Raw genomic sequence first — 21,691 nt, forward strand, 5'->3', positions numbered from 1 at the left:
CTCGTACTCATGCTGCCCCGACATCAGCCGGCGCATATTGGGAATGGTACAGGCACCGATCGGTTTTCTATCGCCCATTTGCTGGGAGTAAGGGCGCCCTCCGTTTGCGAGGTGCGCCTGCTGCTTCGCAAAATAAACACTGAAGCAGTTTCACAAAACTTAGCGAGCAGTTTGCTGACTGTAGCATGGGAGATGGGTGGTCTCGTAGGGTGTCTTGCATTGAAATCTGCTGCAATGACCCGGTTACTGCGTTCACCAGATATCAACACAATTTCGATCCGCTCCTAACATGTTAACCTCTTCGACATATCAATGGCTGTGAACAAAGAGAAACTTGTAAATAACTCATGAAAGGATAACCAAGCACACCATTGGGCAGAGAGAGTGTTCGCCCGTGGCGCCAAACAGGCTAGGACCGCCACTGTCCCTGATAGTGGCTCCAGCGTACCACACGGTGATGGAGTTGAGGATGGACTCGATGATTGCAGTGTAGAATTGCATCATCGCCCGTGTTGGCAGGTTGAATTTCTTCAGCTCCCTCAGGAAGTACATCCTCTGCTATGGCATCATGGCCTTGGACTCATTTTTACAACTTTTTAATAGGAAAAAAAGATTAATTTTAATTAAAAAATGTTTTGACATTTGTGAAAATGGAATTTTTCCTGTATTCATTTTTTTTACATTTGTTTTGGTTTTTATTGCCTTTTGAGTCAAAAGTCTCCAGAGGCAGATGCTTGGTTTCCTGGTATTTCAAGACATTAATGCAATGGAAAGGGATTTAAAAAAAAAGAAAGAAAGAAAGGAAACAGTGGAAAGTGAATCTCACATGAAGCGGAGGAGCTCAGAGTTCTCTCACTAGTCTAAATATCTTCAGAAGTGAGTGCAGATAGTAGTGGGAACATTTACTCAAGTACTTAAAATACATAAAGTCTGTGTTTCAGGTAGGTGTTTCCATGTTATACTAGATTCTGCTATTGTCATGGTTGGCTGTGTGGCAGGCGAGCAGAAGCGGTGGACGCAAAAATGCAGGACTCTTGGAGACGGGAATAAACTGAAAACGCAGCTTTATTGCTGGAAGAATGACTGACAAAATAAAACTTACAAAAGGAAAACAAGACTCTAAAGCGAGGTGCTGGAGGACTGGACATTACAAACACACAGCAGGTTGAAGGTACGACGCGACAGGGAGCCCAGGAAAACACAGGGCTTAAATACACAGGGGAGTAATTAGGGAATGGGCGGGAGGGAGGGAGACACAGCTGGGAGAAATCAGGCTAACGAGACAGGGGAGAGGTAAAACTGAACACACTGACATAAGACATGAACTTTCAAAGTAAAACAGGAAATAAGAAACAAATCACAAAACCGCAAACATATCCACAGTCATCCAGGACACACATATATATACACTCTGCACAGTTATGTGTTAAAAATACAGTAGATCAGGTCCATCAGTCAGAAACGGAGCCTGGAGACGTCTGAGACAAAGCTTTTGTAGCTCTTTGTCGACGTTCCTCATAATATTTCTAAAAAAAAGGGAAAAGTGAGAAAACAAACATCGTTAGGCCAACAGTGTGATTTTGTGTGCTGAATCGTGTATATGTATGTGCGTGCGTACCTGCAGGTTGTCGTAGTGTTTCTGGCTGCAGCAGTGGAGTTCCTTGGCGGTCTTCTCATTCAGGCAGAAAACAGAGCAGATGTTACAGAAAAATCCTGATTTAGGGACCACAAACTCCTGACCTGCAGAGAAGCAGAAACAGGAAGATTAGACAAGTATTAACAACACATTTGAATTTAGAGTGTGTGTGTCTGACCGATGGGGCTGTTAGGGTTGAACTGAGGCAGTCTGAAATCTGCTACAACACACGGAGACTGAGAGCGAGATCGCTTTGCCTCAGCTCCGACAAGCTCCCTCCTGCGTTTAGCCACAACTGAAAATGAAAAGAGCGACACGTTAATCATCAACGAATCTGCTACAGGAGCCACTGGGTTTATAACATATTTAAACATTCAATTATAACTCAATAATAATTGAACAAATGATTTCGATTTACTTGAAAAGCTGAAACGTTCATCGGCCACTTTATTAGGTACACCTGTTTGACTGCTCATTAATGCGACTCTCTAATCAGCCAATCACATGGCAGCAACTTAGTGATTTAGGTATGTAGACATGGTCAGATGACCTGCTGAAATTCAAACTGAGCATCAGAATGAAGAAGAAAAATAATTTAAGTCACTTAAACGTGGCATGTTTGCTGAGCTTAGCATTTCAAAAACTGCTGATGTGCTGGGATTTTCCCACAGAAGCATCTCTAGGGTTTACATAAAACCGTCTGAAACAGAAAATATCCAGTGAGTGGCAGTTCCCTGGAGGAAATGCATTTTTGAGTTTAGAGGAGAATGAAATAACTGCTTCACGCTGACCGGAAGGCCAGAGCAAGCCAAACAACCACTTATTACAATGCACAAGAGCATCTCTGAACGCACAGCACATCCAAGACTGAAGCAGATGAGCTACAGCAGCAGAAGACCACACTGGGTTCGACTTCTCTAAGCTAAGAACGCAAAACTGAGGGTACAATTCACACAGGCTCAGCAACGCTGTAAAATAAAAACGCTGCCTGGTCTGTTGAATCTCAGTTTCTGCTGTGACATTAGGATGGTAGGGTCAGAAATCTTGGATCCATCCTGCCTTGTATCAAAATCTCAGGCTGGTGATGGTGTGGGACATAGTCATCGCACCAACGGAGCATTTCTTAAACACCACATATATAAAATATATTACTACCACCAGGCTGAATGTCTGTAGCACAGTGAGGAGCACAAATATGAGATCAGAGCCACAAAATATCACAACTTGTCTTTTTATATTCACTTTACTGTGTTTTGGCTGTCAGAGCGGTGTATTTTGCTGATTTAAAGCAGCTCTTTGTACCTTTAATGTCGGCCATGCTCCATCCATCATTCTCCTCTCCCTCCTGTGTCTCGTCATCAGGACACTTGGGCTCTGGCTGCTGTCCAGCAGGGGCGGCTGCAGCATCGGGCTGGGTCCCTGCTTCCTCCTCGGTCCTCTGGCTCTCCGCCTGGCAGTCACCTTTGGTCACTGCATCAGTCGATTCTGCGGTCTTCTTGGTTTTCATTTTGAGGTTGTCACCAGAGTCTTGCAGACGCTGTTTCAGGCTCTTCAAACTGAATTTGAAAGCAAAGATGCCAGTAGGTTACCACGAAAAGAGGTTTGTTGTCACAAAATGTTCATGTGAAATAAGAAATTCCATTTCAAATTCCTAATCTAGAGTTGCTTATATCTAAATCACATGCTGCTCTTTTTGCATCTTTGGGAACTGTTTACTACAGACGACCTTGAGGAGCGTATGGTATATTTGACTCTGCCACTAAAGCTGAAAAAGAAAGATACTCACGACTCAATACGTCCAGCTTTACTGCTATGAAGAGGAGAGAAAGAAGCACAAGGTCAGACAGACATGAAGACACTTTAAAGAAAATGAAGAAACACAGTGTAAAATAAATTTCCTCTTTTTCTCACTTCTGATCGTGGGACACACTTACCAAGCAGATAAATAGTCCTTGGTGACTTTGCTCTCCATCACCTGTGTTAATCCACCAGGTTCGGCCATCTCAATGCATATCTGAGAGAACAGAACGGATATTTGAGCAACACAGTGGTACTCAATGGGTGTGCTACAGGCACGATTTGTATTGTACAGGGCGATAAAGAATTTGTCCTGGCGAGTTTCTTTACTGCCCTGTACGATAGTACAAGGCAAAGAAAAAAAAATCTTGGAGTTTTAAACTTGCAAATGGGAAATAAGTGCAAACATATTTCTATACTTTTGCAAAGTTTTGATTGAACAATAAAACCACTGAGCAAGAAACACTAAAAGAATAACTTAGCGCTGCCTCAAACTGCAGGGATCTCCCCTGCTCGATGGGCCAGGACAAAAGGCTGAACAGGTCATAAGATTACTACTTGGTTGAGAACTTGGTGCATTTCAGGCAGTCCTTCTTCACCAGTGTTTGCAAAGGCATGTGTAATTCAGATTGCCTGCCGCAGGGACTGTCTGTACATGGAATATTTAAACTTGCTCAACTCGTGTTAAAAAACCACAAAGTCTCCTTCAGACTCATTTAAAATGTTTCTCAATATGAAAAGAACAGCAGACACCATGACAAGCCTTGCAGCCTTCTGTAAAACATAAAACAGTTGCACGTGTTTATGAAATCGTACCCTGTTGGCAAGCGGCAAGAATCTGACAAAAGCAGCGATGGACGCCACCACTTCCATGATCATCATGACAAGGTCCACATTCACCTCGGAGACCTCCACACTCAGCAGCCGGTCCTCCAGAGACTCCGACTCTGGAACATGCTGAAAAACAACCAGCGTTAAGATCAGGGAGACCCGAGCCTGCTGCTTTTACAAGACAGATTTATGTGACTGCTGCCTTACAGTGGTGCTCCATTTCATCATGCTTCTATACATGCTCTCCTGTGAAAAGAGCAGAAGATGAAAGGGGATTACATCAATCGCTGATCCTCTGTTTGTACAATAAATATTGAATAACTCTCCTCCTGGTTAGAGTGTTTTTAATCTTCTATTGAGCACATTTAATAAGATAAATATTGGACTCCACTGTAAGTGAGAAGTGACTCGATCCTGGTTTGCATCTTTGTGGCAAAGGATTCATACTTCAGGACAGTAACGACACAACATATAACAAGGTTTTGCAGGAACTATTTGATGCTATTTGAGTCTCAGTGTCAGGTCTGACGGTGCCCCGACCGGCGCCCTGTGTGTATGTGTGTGTTTGTTCTCCTCTCTCTCGCTCTGTTTCTTCCTCTCCTGCTCCGCTGCGATTGGTACGCGGTCGCGTAGCAATGGGAGATCTCCGACCCGGAAGTGCTGCCGCTCTGAGCTGCTGTCCCACCTGCGACTGATTCCTCGCCAGCTGCTGCCAATCATCCACCGTCGTTGGCAGAGCTATTTAATGGTGTGGCTGAGTGACAGACAGCGCTGGAGTATTGCACCAAGCCTGGTAGTGACTCGAGCTCAGCAAGGGTAAAGCAAGTGTTTGATAGCGGAGGGAGGCTAATCGTGGCTGTTTTGCCTTTTGCCAGGAAGCGAACGAGGCGGAGAGACGGAAGGAGAGACGTCACTGATGCACGGGAGTTGTGTGGACACACGAGGAGAGACGGGGAGAGGAGCACTGAAGGGACTTGCACTATGGATAACTGTGGATTGGCTTCACTGTAAATAAAGACACTGTTCAACTTTAACGAGAGGTCCGCGTCTGGGTTCACTAACTCACCATCCTTAACACTCAGTGACTTTCCGCAACAGTTGTCAGACCTCAATTCCTCTTAACATGTAGCTGTGGAGAGAGCTCTCAGAAAGCTCCTGAATAGCTAGCCCACAAGGAAACTTGAGAGGGGAAACGCTGACGCTAGAAGGTTAGCAGCGACTGAAGTTTCAAAATAAGTAAGGGCATTACTTAATAGTCAGTAAAACACTCTGGAACCTATGTCTGGGTCTTTAAAGTTTACACGGGGCTGACTTCACAAGGAGCTCTGTGGAAATTTAAAGTGGTGGCGGAATGACGTGGGTTGTCGCCTACGAACAGAAAAGTGGATAAAGTTCATGCAGCTTTTGTGCTGCTGTTGCAAAAAGGAAGGAACAAATACAGACGAAGTAACAATAAATAGTTGATTTGAAATTCATGCATATTTTTAGTTTTTCCATTTCTTATTCAGATATTTATCAATGAGTGACTTATATGTATGTATATATTGTATATATTGTGCTATTCCTTACTTCTTGTATCTGTCTGTGTTACTGTTTGTACTGTAACCAATATATTTCCCCCAGGGATCAATAAAGTACTCTGAGTATTCTCATTCTAGTAATATTAGCCCAGAGAAGGATGATGCTGTGCTCACTCCTTAGAGGAGAAATCTGTTTTGATTGGGATCTGAATAGTTTGAGTGAAACAGGAGCATGCCCCCGATTTAACAGCCCCCGATTGCTCCATTTTCATACCTCACTTGTACCAGGAAGCATGTCTTGTAAAACAATGTGGATTCTGAGCGTCCACTCTCCAACAGTAACTGGATTTTTGAGGTAATCCCTGGCGAAATCGCAGCACGCATCCCAGCTGTTAAAAAACACAAAGGCCTGGAGGGGAAAAATGATGCAGAGGAAACATTCAATATCAATCATTAAATTGAATTCAATTTGCAAATGCAAATTTCTCTGTATCAGCCTGCTGGGTCTACTCCTCACCCTCCTCTGCAGTGATAAAACGATTATTTTGTAGTACAGAGTCTGAACAGTCTGATCAGGGACGTAACGCCACACCAGCTTGGTGACATCCTCCTGTCTGTAGTTTCCTTCTGGCAAACCGGTCAACATGATGGTGGAGAACGTAGAACCTTGAGATTGGGCTTTCTGCAAGACACAAGGTTCAAGAACCAAAGTTTATTCGAAGAGAAACTTTGCGGTACTTTTTAAAAAATATATTATTATTACTGAGCACATAGAGAAGACAAAATGAAACCAACTTTAGCAGAAAAAAAGAAATGTGGTTTTTGAGGTGAGTATTTGGAAAAATGGACACCTCTTGGTATTTACTCAAGGATTCCTGTTTAACACATGAAACCTGGGTTTATAAGATGCACTCACCTCAATGTCATCAGGTTCACTGACAGTTAAATACTCTAGAAGTGTAAAACAGACACAGTTAGTAACAGTCAACACTTTATATCTGGAGGTTAATTTTAGTTTCCAGCTGTTTCTCTCACCTGGGATTGTGAACCAAGGAGAGACAGTGGGGAACACAAAGGGACTAGTTGTCATTGTGATCCAATATGGTGAAGTGCTGCGTTGTGGGATGGTAATATCTTCTGTTGGGACAGTTGCACCATCAACAGCAACCTCGCTGTCTGGCAAAGCTTTGTCTGGCAATCTTGGTGCTGCACAAGCAAAAATAAGTTTTGTTAAAAGTTTTGTGGGGGAAAGAAAAGGAAAAACGAGTGGTGCAAAACAGGTTTTTAATGTTTACAATGATCCAGTAATATCAATGTTTTGACTTTTATTTGAACTTTAAGCACCTTTACAGATACCCAAGGTATCATAGACATCAGAAAAACAACGATTAGTGGGTTAGATCAAATGCCAGACTGAAAAAGTGCAGTTTAAGTAATGGCTCTGGCTCATGTGTCTGGGGCAGAGACAAGCAGAAGGAAATTGACCACTGATGGAGCAAAGATTTCTGGAGGGGCCAGAAAAGAGGTCAGAGAGATAATAAGGCAAATGAGCATCAAAGGATTTGTGGGAACCAGAATCACAGTGTTAGTGGATAAAAGTTGAGGGAATGTGTCACAATGATTGATTGTGAACAACAATAAATCAGCAGTTTTGTCTGCACTTTATCCACAGCCCAGGGGAGACCTGAAAAATCTATTCATGAGTGTTTCACAAACAGAAAGCGAAAGAAAGGTCTGACCTTCCATTAACTTAACCCATCTTTTTGTTTCCGTTTAATTCATATTTGTTTAAAATCCCATTTAAAAAACACTTACGCAGTGAGGTACATCCACACTGTGGTATTTTCAGCCTTGACAATTTGTGGCCGGTGGGCCGTTTTAGAAGGCTGTACCAAACGCCAAGGCGATCAGCATCACGAAGAGACTGAAATTCGATAAACACCTGAAACACAAGAAAGAAAATGTATTCTGAACATTTTACCTTCACATTGTAAATGTTAGAAAACAAGTGCTAAGCACACGTGGAAAGAGTGAACTAAGTACAGCTTTATTGTGGAGTTCACTGGATTCAAGAGTCAGAAATCCTGGCTCAATGATGCACTGGAGCCATGCTCAACATGACCCCTGCACTAATGCTGTAATGTGATAAATACTAGTGCGCATGAGCATATGAAGAATTGCTCAGCGAGCAGCTTATCGGCAGTCTCTCTTTACTATCGCTATAGTTTTGCAGTTGTGCTTTCCTCAAGATAAGTAGCATCCAAATCTAGACACATTATCTCTTTTGAAGGATGGATTTATGAAGGTTGGTGCACGTCCTTTAGTTTGGTGTGCAAGCGGTTAATCTGTCAATTTTTCTGTATGGTTAAGATTACACTTACACAAGCACATATCTCACACAGCCTTTCACAGACTTCTAACACATGCACTTGTTGGCATTTATGAGTGTGTTTATACCTTGTTGAGAAGAGGCAGGTAGTTTCTTACACAATCCATTTTTTTCAAAGCTTCTCTGAGATGCCGGGACTCGCCTGGCGAGATGTTCCTGATGTAGATTAATCGTGCTCCATTGTCAGTCACTTGCTGCTTCGAGAAAACCGGGTTAACGTGAAAAAACAACAACCCCACAAACAGTATGACATTCCAAACATTCTTATACTACAGCTCCAAGATCAAGGCCATAAGTTTGCACTTATATTCACACAGCAGGTATGCACCCTGGCAGCTATCTTCATTTTCCAAACAATTTATAATTGCAGCTCTCGCTGTTTTTGATAACACTGGTTGAAAAAGTATTTAAACTAATGTACACACAGTGCCGTGGAAAACGCATTTGGCTCGTTCCCAATTTCCTAATTTTTTGCACAAGTTTCAAATCGTTAAACAAATGTTTAAAAAAAATACAAAATGCATTTTTAAATGAGGATTTCATTTATTCCAGGAAAAGAGTTCTCCAAACCTTTCCTAGCCCTGTGTGAATATCTGAAAAAACGGGTATGTCCCCATTTTTCAAGGTGTTTTGACTTGGATGTGAGTGCTTCCAGTTATGACTTTATACTCTGACCAATAAATCTAAAGGTATTCGAGTGCAGTCTTTGTTTCTGAGATATGTGCGTTACTTACATAGCATAGCCGTTTCATCAGAGACTTATAAAACTCAAGCTGAAAGAAAAAAAACAGTTCAAAATCATTACATCACTTCGGATTCGGTTCGATTTATTTCAGCTTAAAGGTATTTTTTTCTACAAAAAGAAATATTTTTTACATTTATAATCACACTTTAAATAAACAAGCAGAAACAAATATTTTCAAATAATTGTAATAACATCTGTCACAACAGTAGATTGCATTATCTACACACAGTGCTTACCGGCGTCATTAAAATGTTGCCCTTCTCAACCTGCAGTCGAAGTTTAGAACCACTGAGAATAAAATCGTGATTTTCTGATGCTAGCACGATGTTTTTAGCTGCCACTGCTGTCGGCATGAGGGCAAAAGCCTGAAGGAAAAACAAACAACCAAACACTGATTTTTACTGAATAACCATGAAGACAGGCACTCACAAAATATGTATTAACTAACTAAATGTTAGTTAGGTCGTCTTAGAAAAGAGATTTAGAGCGCCATTAAAATGAAGGTCATAACCCAGCCCAATGCAAACTGGTGCTTACCATGCGTGCCTGTGGTATAACGTAGATCGTGTCGTCGTAATACTCAAATCGGTGTCGAGTGAGCAGACCGGCGATGTCCTCCTCTGCGTAACAGCCATCGTGATACTCTGGCAGGTTGCTTATTAACAGCACCTTGTAATCAAGCGAAACAAGCTGTGCAAACGAAAAGAATTTCAGGATCAGTTCACAATTGCAATGGAAGAAATTCCAGACAGAAATCTGAAAAATGCAAACATTAACTTATAAACCTCACTTTGAGCACTGTCTACAACTATGAACACAATCAGGTACCTATTACAAAATGTTTCTGATGCTAATTTTCCTTTACTTCTTTTTTTCTTTCTTTGTTTCACGTAGTGCAGCTCTACCTTGACTCACTGACAAAAAAGGCAGTAAGAGTCAGCTATGAAAGTACTTTTCATTTAAGGTGGATCCATAAACAGTGATAACTGATTCCCAAAAGGCAATGTGTAAACAGCACTATTGCACATGTCAAACTTGGGAAGGAAAAACCTTTTTAAGCACTCAAAACCACCATGTCCTGGATGACTGTGCATATAATTTGAACATGTTAAACTAGCTTTTCAATAAAGGAGTTTTAGTATGTGTTAGTACATGAGATAATTGTTTTATTACAATACTAAATTGGTAACCAAGAATGGTGCAATTCTATTGGTGTCTATACTGACTACAAAATCTCTGGTATTGCGACATCCCTAGTGAATTTTTAACATTTTTCTACATTTACACCTACTTGAGCGTCACCTGACAATGAGATATAACTACAAACTTGTAAAACAAACTGAACTATTTCAGATCAAAACTTAACCACTTTGATAAAGCATGTTTTTCTTACAGGTATAATTGAAGTGTTTTTTTAATGTTACCTTTGAATTGGGAAGTTTGACTGTCTTGAGACAACCTGTGAAGTGCAGAGCAAAAGAAAAACCAAAAAATAATTATGAAATAGAAAATATCTTCACATTGAGAAATCTTTCATACAGATCTTTGGGGATTTCTTACGGATTCTTTCTGGACGCAGTTGCTCTTGTATCCGCTCCCAAAATGTTGGGTGGGTAACAGCGACCGGCTGATCCTTTGAGATCTTCTCTGCAGTCACAGAGTCTTGGAATAAAGGAAATGTAGTTAAGTTCAATAGTGGTAGTTTAGATAGGATGCAAATTACCCAGCTGATCTAAATACAAATCTGCGTGGTTGAGGCCGTTTCTGCTTTGGAAGCCAAGACTTTTGGCTCACCGTCAACTGCAGCACCTTTAATTGGTTCAACAGCCTCCGTAGCCTTGGCTGTATTTTTAGGTGCCACTGCAGCTTCCTTACAAACACACACACAACGAACATACATTAGTTTGTATTACTACCAAAACTGTTAAGTTACTACATTCACACTAAGAATCATACATGAGCACTTGTCATGAGCTTACAAGTATTTACAGACAAGTTGGAGTCTTCCATGCAAACCACAAGCAACTGTGGCAACTTGCAAGCAACCAGTGCGATTCCAAGGATGTTTTCAGTGCAATGTGTATATATAGATTTAAAAAATGCATAATGCAACACAGCAAAATAAAAACAAAGTACAGTGTGTATGCTTTCATAGCATTAGACTTGAGCGGAAGCTTCCTGACATGGGGATGACTATATAAAAGCTCAGTATAATCCAAAGTAACTATGAATTTGAGGGGTGCGAGACTGTAGAAGAAATGTAAGGATAACCAACTGACTTTAAACCGCATAATGAATGCAGGACTACAACCGTGAACGGACAGTATATTTATAGAGAATTGTAGCTACGGTGCATAAATATCTATCTTAGATTGCAGAAGCAAACCAGGAGACAAACAGGAGAGGAACTTTCTCTCGATTCACAAGTAGGTCAATGAACTCATCCATCTATAACAGTGACAGGGGCGGATCTAGAAGGGTGGTATGGGGTGGCAAGTGCCACCCTAAAATGATCCCTTGCCACCCCAAGTGCCACCCCAGTTTTGCATATGACAGTGTTGTTTATTAAAATAAGACAGCATTAACAGTTTGAACGTAGTTACAGTCAACAGTGAATATAAATGCTAAAACTGAAAATATTGCATAGTGTTCCCCCCTCCACCATTAACAAATGGTTCAGCCCATAGCAGGACCGGCTTTTTTCTTGTTTTCAGTAGCAAGCGATGCTTATGATTGTGCCAGAGCACATTCTGAACAACACCATGGGAATTTCGCTTTTTACACAGGTGGGTGGATGTTACACTCTGGAAATGGAAGGAAGGTGAGTGTTATTAACCCTCTGTGGTCCACGGACACGCTGCACCTCCAAATCACATGACTGATGTAAGCTGACACAGCAACAAGCTGCAGCCACGCTGAGTTTCTATTTCAGCCCACATTGAAAATTCGGACTTCAAAGTTTTTAAATTTTAATTACAGGCCAGTAAATCCAGAGTTATGATAATATATATAAGCCACGCTTTGTTCTAAATACTGTCGTCACGTTTTTGTGTGTGTGTGTTTTAAGCGTTTTGTAAGGACAGCACGAAAACAGTAAAGAAAGAAAAAAAGCCACCACCTTCCTAAATGTACCATGTCGACCAATTAAAAAAACAGTCAACGCGTGGGATTTGATTGTTTAGGAAGAGGGAAACGTTTTAGGAGTGACGGTAACGGCAGCGAGACAGAGCAAGCAAGTGAGAGAGAGAGTTTTTAGATGTGGGAGATTTGTGACGTTTAGTGTGGAGTGTTTACTTAGTGTGTTGTCTTGTGTAGTTCTGTTGTGTAGTCGTTTTGTTTTGTGTGTCAGTGAGGGCACTAATGAATGTCACAAAGGCACATTTGCAATGTAAACACTGTCACTAAGTAGAAAACCAGCGGAGTGATACAGCTGCTGTTATCAGGCCTGCAGGTTTGTCCCTGTGCTGTTCTGTCTTTTGGTGGACAAACTTTTTTTTTACTGGCACACATAGTTTGTGGGGCATCTTAGTGCGACACCTAATTGTTCTCTCATTTTAGTTGTAGTAATATTTTTAAATTCTTATACAAAATGAAAAAAAAACAAAAAACGGCAGGTGTATCGGCTGCATTTTTAGATAAATAGTTGTATATGTTTACAAAATGTACAATTTATATTTGCATTTCAAGTTATAAAAATATACTGTGGTGTTTTTTTTTTACAGTAAAAACATACTACTAGGATTTTACGTTCTTTGTGTGGTTTCAGATCAGTAATACTAATGCAGTATGTCAGTGAAAAAAACAACTAAATTCAGTTGAGCTGAAAAGAATGACACCAAACAAGGCAAGGGGAACAAAATAAAATGAAACAATCTGAGGGTGAAATACAAACGTAAACTCAAAAGGAGTCAAAAATGGCCGATTGTATTTCAGACCTCAGTGGGTTCATCCAACAAATCATGAAAAATTAGGTTTAAATTGTTGTTCATGACAGTGCAGATTTCTGACATTTTGTGTCATTTAAGCTGTAACAATGTGACTGTTTTCTAACAGTGTGTCTGGATTTTATACTTGTTGGGCTACATATTTATTTATTATACAGGCTATACAGAAACTCACATGTTTTATGTAACTAAAGTGTGTAATTATGTGGGCTACAGACAATAATTAAGTTCTAGACTATATTTATATGAAAAACGTGTATACTTACTGCATTTGAATTATTCTAACCATATGTAACCACCTGCATATGTGTTTGAAAAATAAGAAGGCTTCGATTTTGCCACCCTATTTGATTTCTTTGCCACCCTAAGAAAATTTCTCTAGATCCGCCCCTGAACAGTGAACAAATTTCAGTGTACATACCTGTAATTTTGACCTAAACAAAACAACTGACTTAGTTTTTCAAAATGTTTTCTCCATAGCAGAAATCACATCACTGTGACAGAGACTACTTACAGTCCCTTGTAGCCTCACCATGGTCGGAGGGGAAGATTTGCCAGCCTGTGGAAACACAGGGAAGAAAATTATGAACAAACCAAATGCAGATTTCATCATGACAACTTGACTCAAACTATCTGCTTGTATAAATCTGTGTTGAAAGATTTAATCTTGGTTGTGTGGCATCAACAATCACGTCATCTGTCACTGATCACATTATAAATTGTCCAAAACTGTGCATTCATGAAAAAAGGCATAATATGAAGTCACCTCTGTCTTCTCTGTGCTAGGCGTCCCTTTAGTTGTTTCTGGAGATGCAGAACGTGAGGACGATGATGATGATGTTGATGGGGACGACTTCATCTTGACTAGCTCAGCCAGCAGGGCAGGAGCCAAAGTTTTGACGACAGTCTCCAGGTCAGACTGGTTTGATAAGGACTGGAGAGCTAAAAGACCACAGGTGCAAAAGAGATTCACACTTTGGTGGGTGCCAAGTCTCGAAAATCATCTACCGTTTCTGAAAGTTTTATAATAGTAGAAAAAACTATGCTGACATTTCTGGTGGCACTGGTCTTTATTTATCCTTTACATTAGTAAAGTTAAGGTTGTGAGGGGGGAGGAGAACTTTGATCTTAGAAAAACTAATGAGTACATACAAAAAAATAAAACATGAAGCAATTTTCAAACCTGATGTTTCCAGCAGTTTCTTTGCCAAGATCTTTGAGCTGCTTGACTTCTTTCGCCTCGGAGATGACCTCTCAGTCGACGATCGCCTCTCCCAGCTTTTCCTCGGTGATGAACGTTTCTCATCTCTTCTTCTCAGTGAGGATCGTCTCTCGCGGCACCTTGAGCGTGATCGATATCGTGAAGAGGAAGGACGGTCATACCACGAGGAGTCAGAATGAGACCGGGACCTGAAAAAAGTATGGATCAAAGAACTTAATAACTCAGAAACATCTCAAAGCACACACCCAGCATGGATACAAAAGGTAAATGCTGTCCACCAATTAAGTTTTTTCAAGTTGATATTTTTATATATATGTTATATTTCACCCTTTAACAATCCACTGGAGAGCTAAATCTTCTTGATTGATCCTAGTTCTCAAAATGTTTGTTGGACAGACCTGCGATTGCGTCTGGACCTGTACAGAGATCGTGATTGGCTTCTGTGTCTCTCCCTTCGGCGGCTGCGTGATTGAGAACAGGAATGACTGTTCCTCCTATTCTGCAAGTCACGGTGGCGACGTGGGCTGCCGGAGCGGGAATGGCTGCTTCGCCTGTCCCTGCTACGCTCCGAGTCACGATGAGTGCGGGGTCTGCGAGAGCGGGAAAGCCTTCTTCGCCTGTCGCTGCTTTGCTCCGAGTCACGATGACTGCGGGGGCTGCAGGAACGGGAACGACTCTCATGTCTGGTTTTCTTCTGGGAAGTCTCAGCAGACGTTGCGGGAGAGGGCTTGGCACCTGACGCACTAACAAGTGCATTAAAAAGAAAAGCACAGTTAAATGAAAGAAAATGAAAGGCTCCAATGCTGGCATGTTTTTTTATTCGCCAAATGACTTCAAATGAAGATATTTACCCTCGCGGTGATGCTATTTCACCGTTCCACTCTGGGTATCTGTGGAAAAACACAGGTACATTTTTGTCAGATGTTGCCAGGTAGAATGTCCTTAAAAATATATTATTGTTCATTAATTCAAAAACTTAGAAATGTATTCAGCCTTTTAACAATAAATCATTAAGGTGCTTTACAGGAACGCAACAAATATGACAAAGAAAAATGAAAAAATACAAATGAACAGTTCTTAGGAAGCTATCCTAGCATTACAACCCCGACATCATTTCGGCACAACCATGGTTGCGCTGCCCCAAAGATATCGGTTCATAATCACGAAGTACAGAGAAGAAAGACTGACTGCTTTCGCAGAAGTTTGCAGTTCTCGATGTGAAGGCTGGTATTCTGGTGGGAGACCCAATCCTAGTGGTCACAACAAAAAACAAACATTTAGACCAGATTCATTATTATCAGGAGCAATGTTTGTCATTGACATCACTTGCTGATAAAAAGGTCACTAAACTTTGCAGTGGCCTTAAAAAAAATCTTAAAATATTAACAGTTAGTCCTTCACTGAACGGAGAAGCATTATAACATTAGCCAGGAGCCTGGATTGCACTTAGAAACCTTCATGGGCCAAAAACAAAACAGGAACAAATAAGCATGACACATTATACCTCTCCTGGGATACAATTTTAAAGATGAAATTATTTAGTATATATGGAAAACACAAGTCAAACATCTGACTACAAACAACCAAAACAAAAGGGTCATCTTAGGCTCTGGATTCTGGACTCTCAGGCTTAGGGGTGGGTTTTTATAATCGATTCATCGATTAAAATCGATTCTGGCTTGGATAACGTAAAATCGATTCATTAAAATCCTGAATCGATTTTTTAATATAAATTTATTTTGCCCAAAATGCCAGAATCTCAGGTGACATCTCACAAAATTTCAAGAACCACCAAACAGTTAAGACAGTAAATGAGAGCAGGAACACGGCTTCTGCACATAGACTTAAACACACAGCGCGACCCGCGGATCAGAATCAGTGAGATGTCGCCTTTCTCACGGTCGGGGCTGAAAGCCGACAGCTCGCTGATTCTGATCTGTCGGCGGGTCCGCGCTGTGTGTTCACGCCCTTTATGAGCCGATTCTAAAGCTGTTAGTTTGATCTCTCTCCAAACAATATTGACCGAACCAGCAGCAAAAGAAGATCCAAACGCTTCACATAAACATCATCATGAATTCACTCTGACTTTTACTGTTTTGCTTCCACCGCGATGCACAGCTCTCTCTCCCTCTCTCTGTACTTCAAGAACAGTTTCCCTTTCTTCATTATTCGCTTGCTTGTTACGCACAAGTCTACCGCTGTTTACAGGCTGTCGGCCGCTGTTTTTTTCCCTTTTACCTTCTTCCGAAAAGAAAACCTCATTTCTGCTGTTCAATACTGAACAAATTTAAACTTTTTAAAATTATTCAAAATGTAAAACGCTTAACCGTGTCTCTAATAAAACCGCTGTAACGTCAGAGGTGATGTTCATATGTTGATTAATGGTTTTCTTTCATTTTTGATGTACTGCAGAATATTTTTATAAAATCCCAGGCCAGGAAAATCACCTTCATGTTTTTCTGTGTTTTATCTTCAGCTACTTTGACACAAAAGCATCTGCTGTGACGCTTACACCTGTGATAAAGTCTTGCGTGTGTCAGCTTCCTTTTGATTGATACAAAAATATGTAAATGTACTGATCTGAATTATAATATTTCTGACTGTCAAAATTTCCCAGATTTAAATCGAATCGAATTAAATCGAATCGTGGATCGAATCGATTCGGGACCTTGTGAATCGGAATTGAATCGATTCTAGAAATCAGTGACGATACCCAGCCCTACTCAGGCTCTTCTTATGGCATCAAAATTTCCCAAGGTTCCAAGAAGGTCGTCTCAGGAGAGGCCAAGTTTGGATTAGGACAAAATGCACCACCTATGTTGATCACAGTTAGAGTAGCGACAGGAAGATGATGTTGAAATAGGCCAGAAGAGGAAGGCGCTGTTTCTTTGACGAGGAGCCCAAATGTGAAATTTGGTGCAGCAAAGGAAGGCACATCCATAAAGAGAGATTCAACAATCAGTCAAATTAAAGCTGGTGCTTGTGTAGCTCATGACTGGGCGCTGCGCCCAGGGTGCTTATGTTTGTGGTAGTAAAAGTCTTGTGACACCGAAACACTAACTTAAAGTATGAGCAAAGAAAATTAGTATAACACAAAAACAAGGTGCCTACTGATATAAAATAAAGGACCAAACACACTATTGTTCACTCTAGTGACAAAAGACAAAAAGGGGAACTTTTACATTCAGCAACAGTTCCAGGAAAAGCAAAGCTGAATGAGCACTGTGGAACAGTAGCCCAAGGACAGAGACAAATGAAAAAACAGCCCTCTTCCAACATTTTCTGATGCACAGGTTCTTCATGCTTGCAGATTCTTCCTCATCACGTCATCTGAGGCCTTGGCTCCATTGTTAGCAAATGCCTTGAATGTCTTCGCATGGGTTTACATCAAGTCAAAAGACATTAAATCTATCAATTGCAAGTACAGACCACTGAAGTTTCTGAAGGTCTCTTTGAAGTAGTTTTTTAAATTACAACATCTGGTAGACATATAGTTAAGTTTAGTCTGGACTGTAATCCTTCAAAAGTTCTGTTACAGAATACTGAATTGCAGAAATATGGGAAAATGTGTCCAAATGTTTGCAGTCCAAGTTGGTAGTCTTCCTACAGTCATCATTATGCAGTAATAGTGAATAAAACAAACCAAATAAACTTTAAAGTAGCATCCATGAAGCTTTTTCAAAACCAAAATCCTATAATGGCATTCAAAGTCAAATAATTAAAAACAATCCCAAAACAAAACAAAAAACATTGCGTTTCAAATAAATAAAAACTGACTGAAAGCAAAAACATCGAACAATCTTCGACTTACCTTCATCTGATTACATTCCTTGTTACATAGAGAGCAGGTATGCGGAAAGACCCTAGGTGAAGTGGCAGTGTAGTCTTGCATCTGGGCCAGCACTGGGATATCCTCTGTCACTTGTAAGGTAAAAGGCAGGTTGTCAGGAGTGATCTGATCTTCAGAGTATGAGATTGGATGTTCCAGGTCCTCTTTTTCAAGTCCAAATTGCATAAGGATGTTCACAGCTGTTTCTGAAGTAGACTCTGCAGAGCCCACAGGTTTGGACTTCTTTATGTCCTCTTCCATTGAAGTCTTACTCCCTTCTGGCCTGCAGCTCATTGGCATAGTTAGCAGTGATGGGATTGTTCCTCCAGATTTTGCAGGAGACGCAGATGAAACTCCAGAAGAGCTAAAGCTGGACCCAGGCCCAAGATGAGGAGGTGTCTTATGAGAGTCTCTCTCTGCCTGCATACTCGACTGTCCATAGCGCCCCTGGGCTGAACTTTGTTTCCCAGAGGCATAGGGGTTATATAAGGGATGGGACATGGTGTTAGCAACCTTCAGAAGGTTTAGTAGACTGATGGCTGCAGCTGTCAGGAAAGGGGGGTGTTGTAGATATAAATGGGGCGCGTGTATTGGTTCGGCCACCAATAGCAATGGCGTTATTTATCTGTGTCAACGCAAGGCGGGCTTTCAGCTGAGCCAGCCGCAAGCATGCAGCTTGCTGTCCGATCAGTAAAGAGCTCCCTGGGAGCCTACCATGTAGGGGGCTCTGTTTGTACCCTGGTGCAGGAGAAGGGGTGTAACGCTTCGATGGCAATGGAAAGCTGGAAAGTTAAAAATAAAGAAAACAAAGAAAACAGGTTAATGAGTTGTACTGGGCCTCAGAATCTTGGAAAGATGAAATCCACACAGATGGACCTGGACTGGTGCAAACTGCCATAAGTCATGAACACATCCTCCTACCCCCTAAACATGATCGCAACAAGCAGGATTCACTGCACTGTTAATGTTAGCTATGTTATATTGCTGCCTCTGTTCGGTGGTGTCGAGCCAAACGGACTTTAACGTGTGTTTGAACGAGCTGACGGTTCACTCGTTAAGCTGAAAGAAAGATGCTTTAATCACAGCAGTCACACATGTGTCCACTGTACCATCTGGGAACTCTTCTTGTGTAGCACTCGTAATAACACAAACACTAAATCCTCCTTCTCTGGTGCTGTTGTGTAGCAGTGTGTACACCTGAGACTGTCACCTGTCTGTCTGTCCTGCACTCTCTCTCTGTTTCTTTCTCTCTGATTGTGGAATAAAAGTATGAACGTGTGTTTATAAGTTACACTTGTGTCTGAATCCTGCAGCTTATCACACATTTCATTTCCATGTGTGACAACTGCAAGTGTCCAGAGTGAGGACAGACTGAGGGACCCACTGCTGCACATCATCTGTGAGGCTTTGCAGCCCTGATGATCCACCAGGACAAACTCAGCAGTGTGTGAGGAAGAGGAGGAGGAAGAGCCAGCAGCAGCTGACAGATGGAGAGAATAGACAGACTGTTCCCTGTTTGTGAAGGACTGCTAGGAAAGTTTAACATAACTGTCTGTGCTGAATCAGTCTTATTAGGTAATGTTCAAATAATGTTATCATCCCAGTGTTTTCAGTGTGAGAGAAAGTACTCAGGGCCTTCAAGTTACAAACTATGAAAGGCAGCAACAAGTTCAATGTTCAGAAACCTAAAGTATGTATCAGCAGCAGAATGGAGCTAAAATAAATGTTTGTTTCAGTTCTATGAAGCTTTGAGTATTTTGGATCAGTAGCACTGCTGTGTTTGTTGCATCATATTGCTGTAATTGTTTATATGCTTTATATATTCTGAGCTAAGTTGATCTATAGTGTTACATCATATTCTATAAGGATGTTATGTGATTGTAGACTTTCTGCCCAGTTTGACCCATTTAGCAGAAGTCAGCCTGTTTAAGGCTCTGATATCTATTCTGTATGACTTAAAGCAGTTATGACATGGTCTGATTTTCTCACCCAATAAAGGAATATTTCATGTATCAGTCTACTCTTCATTCTATCAGACACAGTTACCACAGCTCGCACATTTTCTTTTTACACATATATGTAAGCATTGAGCCAAATTTAGTAATGCCAGCATATTAAACGAACAATATTTGTCTTTTCTATATGATACATCTATATACACACTGTCAAACATACTTGTCTTTGAGTGAAGATTTAAGGAGATAGGAAATATAAATAATTGTAACTTGAATCTTATGGCGTTATTTTTGTGCCACTATTCTGAGCGCAAGTAAAAAGAATTTGAGCATAGTGGCACTAAAATAACGCCATAGAATCTTTACTGAAGCTCAGTATTTGACACAGAGTTCGAACTCACTGCTGTGATAACTAATAATGATTAAGATAATAACTATCATATTGGCCATATTATATTTACATTACCAAAGTAAGATGACTTTAGTCTCATGAACAACATGAGCTAATTGTTATTTACTAGCTAATCTTAAAATGACTGTTCAGTACAAAAATGAAGCCCAACAATCATGTTTTACAGTCGTGTGGTCTCAGCCTCAGATACTTATCACATCACACAAAGCTCATGTAGAAACAAATGAACAAAATATGTTCTACTCCGTTTCTGTCAAACAAAGCTGTATGAAACGTTTCCCGCTTTTAGTATAACGGTTGATAGGCAACCTGGGCAGCGCGAGGGAGGCTAGACCGTCCCATTTCACAAGCCTACAAGCCTGTTTTTGTTTTCTTTACAACAACTCGGTGTACATACCGTGCTTTATATGTGTGTAATCCCTTTGTTCTGGTGTGCTCAAATGTATACTCGCAAAAAACTTCTTGCAATCTACAACTTTGCTAACGGAAAGTAAACGCTAAACGGTAGCCAGGTGACCCAGCGCAACGATTTCCGTTTCAATGGGCTGCCTTCAAAATAAAAGCACGAACGGAAACGGCAAATTTCAAGATACTGTAGTAATTCCACTAAAGCATATTATTAATGTTTTGCTTTTATTCCACTTGTTTTGTAGTGTATTGCATTTATAAAATGAGGTTGCTGTTGTAAAATGTGTGACTTTGGGATATCCTTTAAGTGTGTGAGCTCTCATAAAAAGAAAAAAGAAATTTGTGGGATTAAAATATAATTACATTTTATCAAGAATCAAGAATCGCACTAACTGTGACATAAAAAATGTGGCATTTTACCCAGCTAACTATTTTAATTGGAATTATGTTTTGTAAAATATATTTTTTGTTTTTATTTTTTGTTTTTGAAGGCTCTGATAGGATAAATTTCTTAGACAACCAAGAAATTGAGGCACTAGTAGCTAACACTGTATTTTAAGCGAAAGCATAATTCTGGCAACCACTACCAATCAGCAATCAGAAAACAAAAATAAAAATAATGATGAGGAAAATGCAAATAGTTTACTAAAGTAAATGACTCAAATACAGTGTTAGCTACTAGTGCCTCAATTTCTTGGTTGTCTAAGAAATTTATCCTATCAGAGCCTTCAAAAACAAAAAATAAAAACAAAAAATATATTTTACAAAACATAATTCCAATTAAAATAGTTAGCTGGGTAAAATGCCACATTTTTTATGTCACAGTTAGTGCGATTCTTGATTCTTGATAAAATGTAATTATATTTTAATCCCACAAATTTCTTTTTTCTTTTTATGAGAGCTCACACACTTAAAGGATATCCCAAAGTCACACATTTTACAACAGCAACCTCATTTTATAAATGCAATACACTACAAAACAAGTGGAATAAAAGCAAAACAT

General features: G+C 40.5%; 1 protein-coding gene and 1 long non-coding RNA gene across 4 annotated transcripts; one reads left to right on the forward strand and one right to left on the reverse strand.

The window, feature by feature from the left end:
* Window positions 1-1,047: 1,047 nt before the first annotated feature.
* On the reverse strand, window positions 1,048-20,815 carry LOC146702465 (uncharacterized). Of its 3 annotated transcripts, none has more exons than XM_085465347.1 (28): window positions 20,678-20,815; window positions 17,896-18,695; window positions 15,273-15,334; window positions 14,936-14,974; window positions 14,483-14,827; window positions 14,046-14,272; window positions 13,629-13,804; window positions 13,377-13,421; window positions 10,713-10,788; window positions 10,479-10,580; window positions 10,343-10,377; window positions 9,456-9,608; window positions 9,155-9,283; window positions 8,908-8,946; window positions 8,242-8,367; window positions 7,600-7,726; window positions 6,820-6,990; window positions 6,701-6,735; window positions 6,302-6,466; window positions 6,059-6,193; window positions 4,472-4,510; window positions 4,250-4,390; window positions 3,571-3,650; window positions 3,423-3,443; window positions 2,939-3,192; window positions 1,815-1,931; window positions 1,619-1,740; window positions 1,048-1,526 (listed from the first exon to the last, which is right to left on the reverse strand). In XM_085465347.1, exons 2-28 carry the CDS (start codon window positions 18,412-18,414, stop codon window positions 1,452-1,454), a joined length of 3,555 nt encoding a protein of 1,184 aa, XP_085321473.1. In that variant the 5' UTR covers window positions 18,415-18,695; window positions 20,678-20,815; the 3' UTR covers window positions 1,048-1,451. The 3 variants fall into 3 exon arrangements, with proteins under 3 accessions (XP_085321473.1, XP_085321472.1, XP_085321474.1); XM_085465346.1 differs by having other exon boundaries at window positions 3,423-3,446; XM_085465348.1 differs by lacking the exons at window positions 1,048-1,526; window positions 1,619-1,740; window positions 1,815-1,931 and having other exon boundaries at window positions 3,150-3,185; window positions 3,423-3,446.
* LOC146702466 (uncharacterized) lies at window positions 13,776-14,265 on the forward strand. Its single transcript, XR_014921835.1, has 2 exons — window positions 13,776-13,841; window positions 14,182-14,265. It is a non-coding gene; the product is annotated as an uncharacterized LOC146702466 (long non-coding RNA).
* Window positions 20,816-21,691: the final 876 nt, after the last annotated feature.

The sequence above is a fragment of the Copadichromis virginalis genome, linkage group LG8, assembly GCF_057382275.1.
Source record: "Copadichromis virginalis isolate Kocher_CV1m ecotype Utaka linkage group LG8, C_Virginalis_male_GT1.1, whole genome shotgun sequence".
Classification (NCBI taxonomy): domain Eukaryota; kingdom Metazoa; phylum Chordata; class Actinopteri; order Cichliformes; family Cichlidae; genus Copadichromis; species Copadichromis virginalis.

Bases quoted from the DNA above. Each gene is read 5' to 3' on its own strand.
- LOC146702465 (XM_085465346.1), bottom strand. From the start codon at position 18,414: ATGTCCCATCCCTTATATAACCCCTATGCCTCTGGGAAACAAAGTTCA. The intron at 8,368-8,907 runs GTAAGTAACGCA...TTCTCGAAGCAG, and splicing joins TGATGAAACGGCTATGCTAT to CAAGTGACTGACAATGGAGC. The intron at 4,511-6,058 runs GTATGAAAATGG...CTCTTTTCACAG, and splicing joins TGCTTCCTGGTACAAGTGAG to GAGAGCATGTATAGAAGCAT.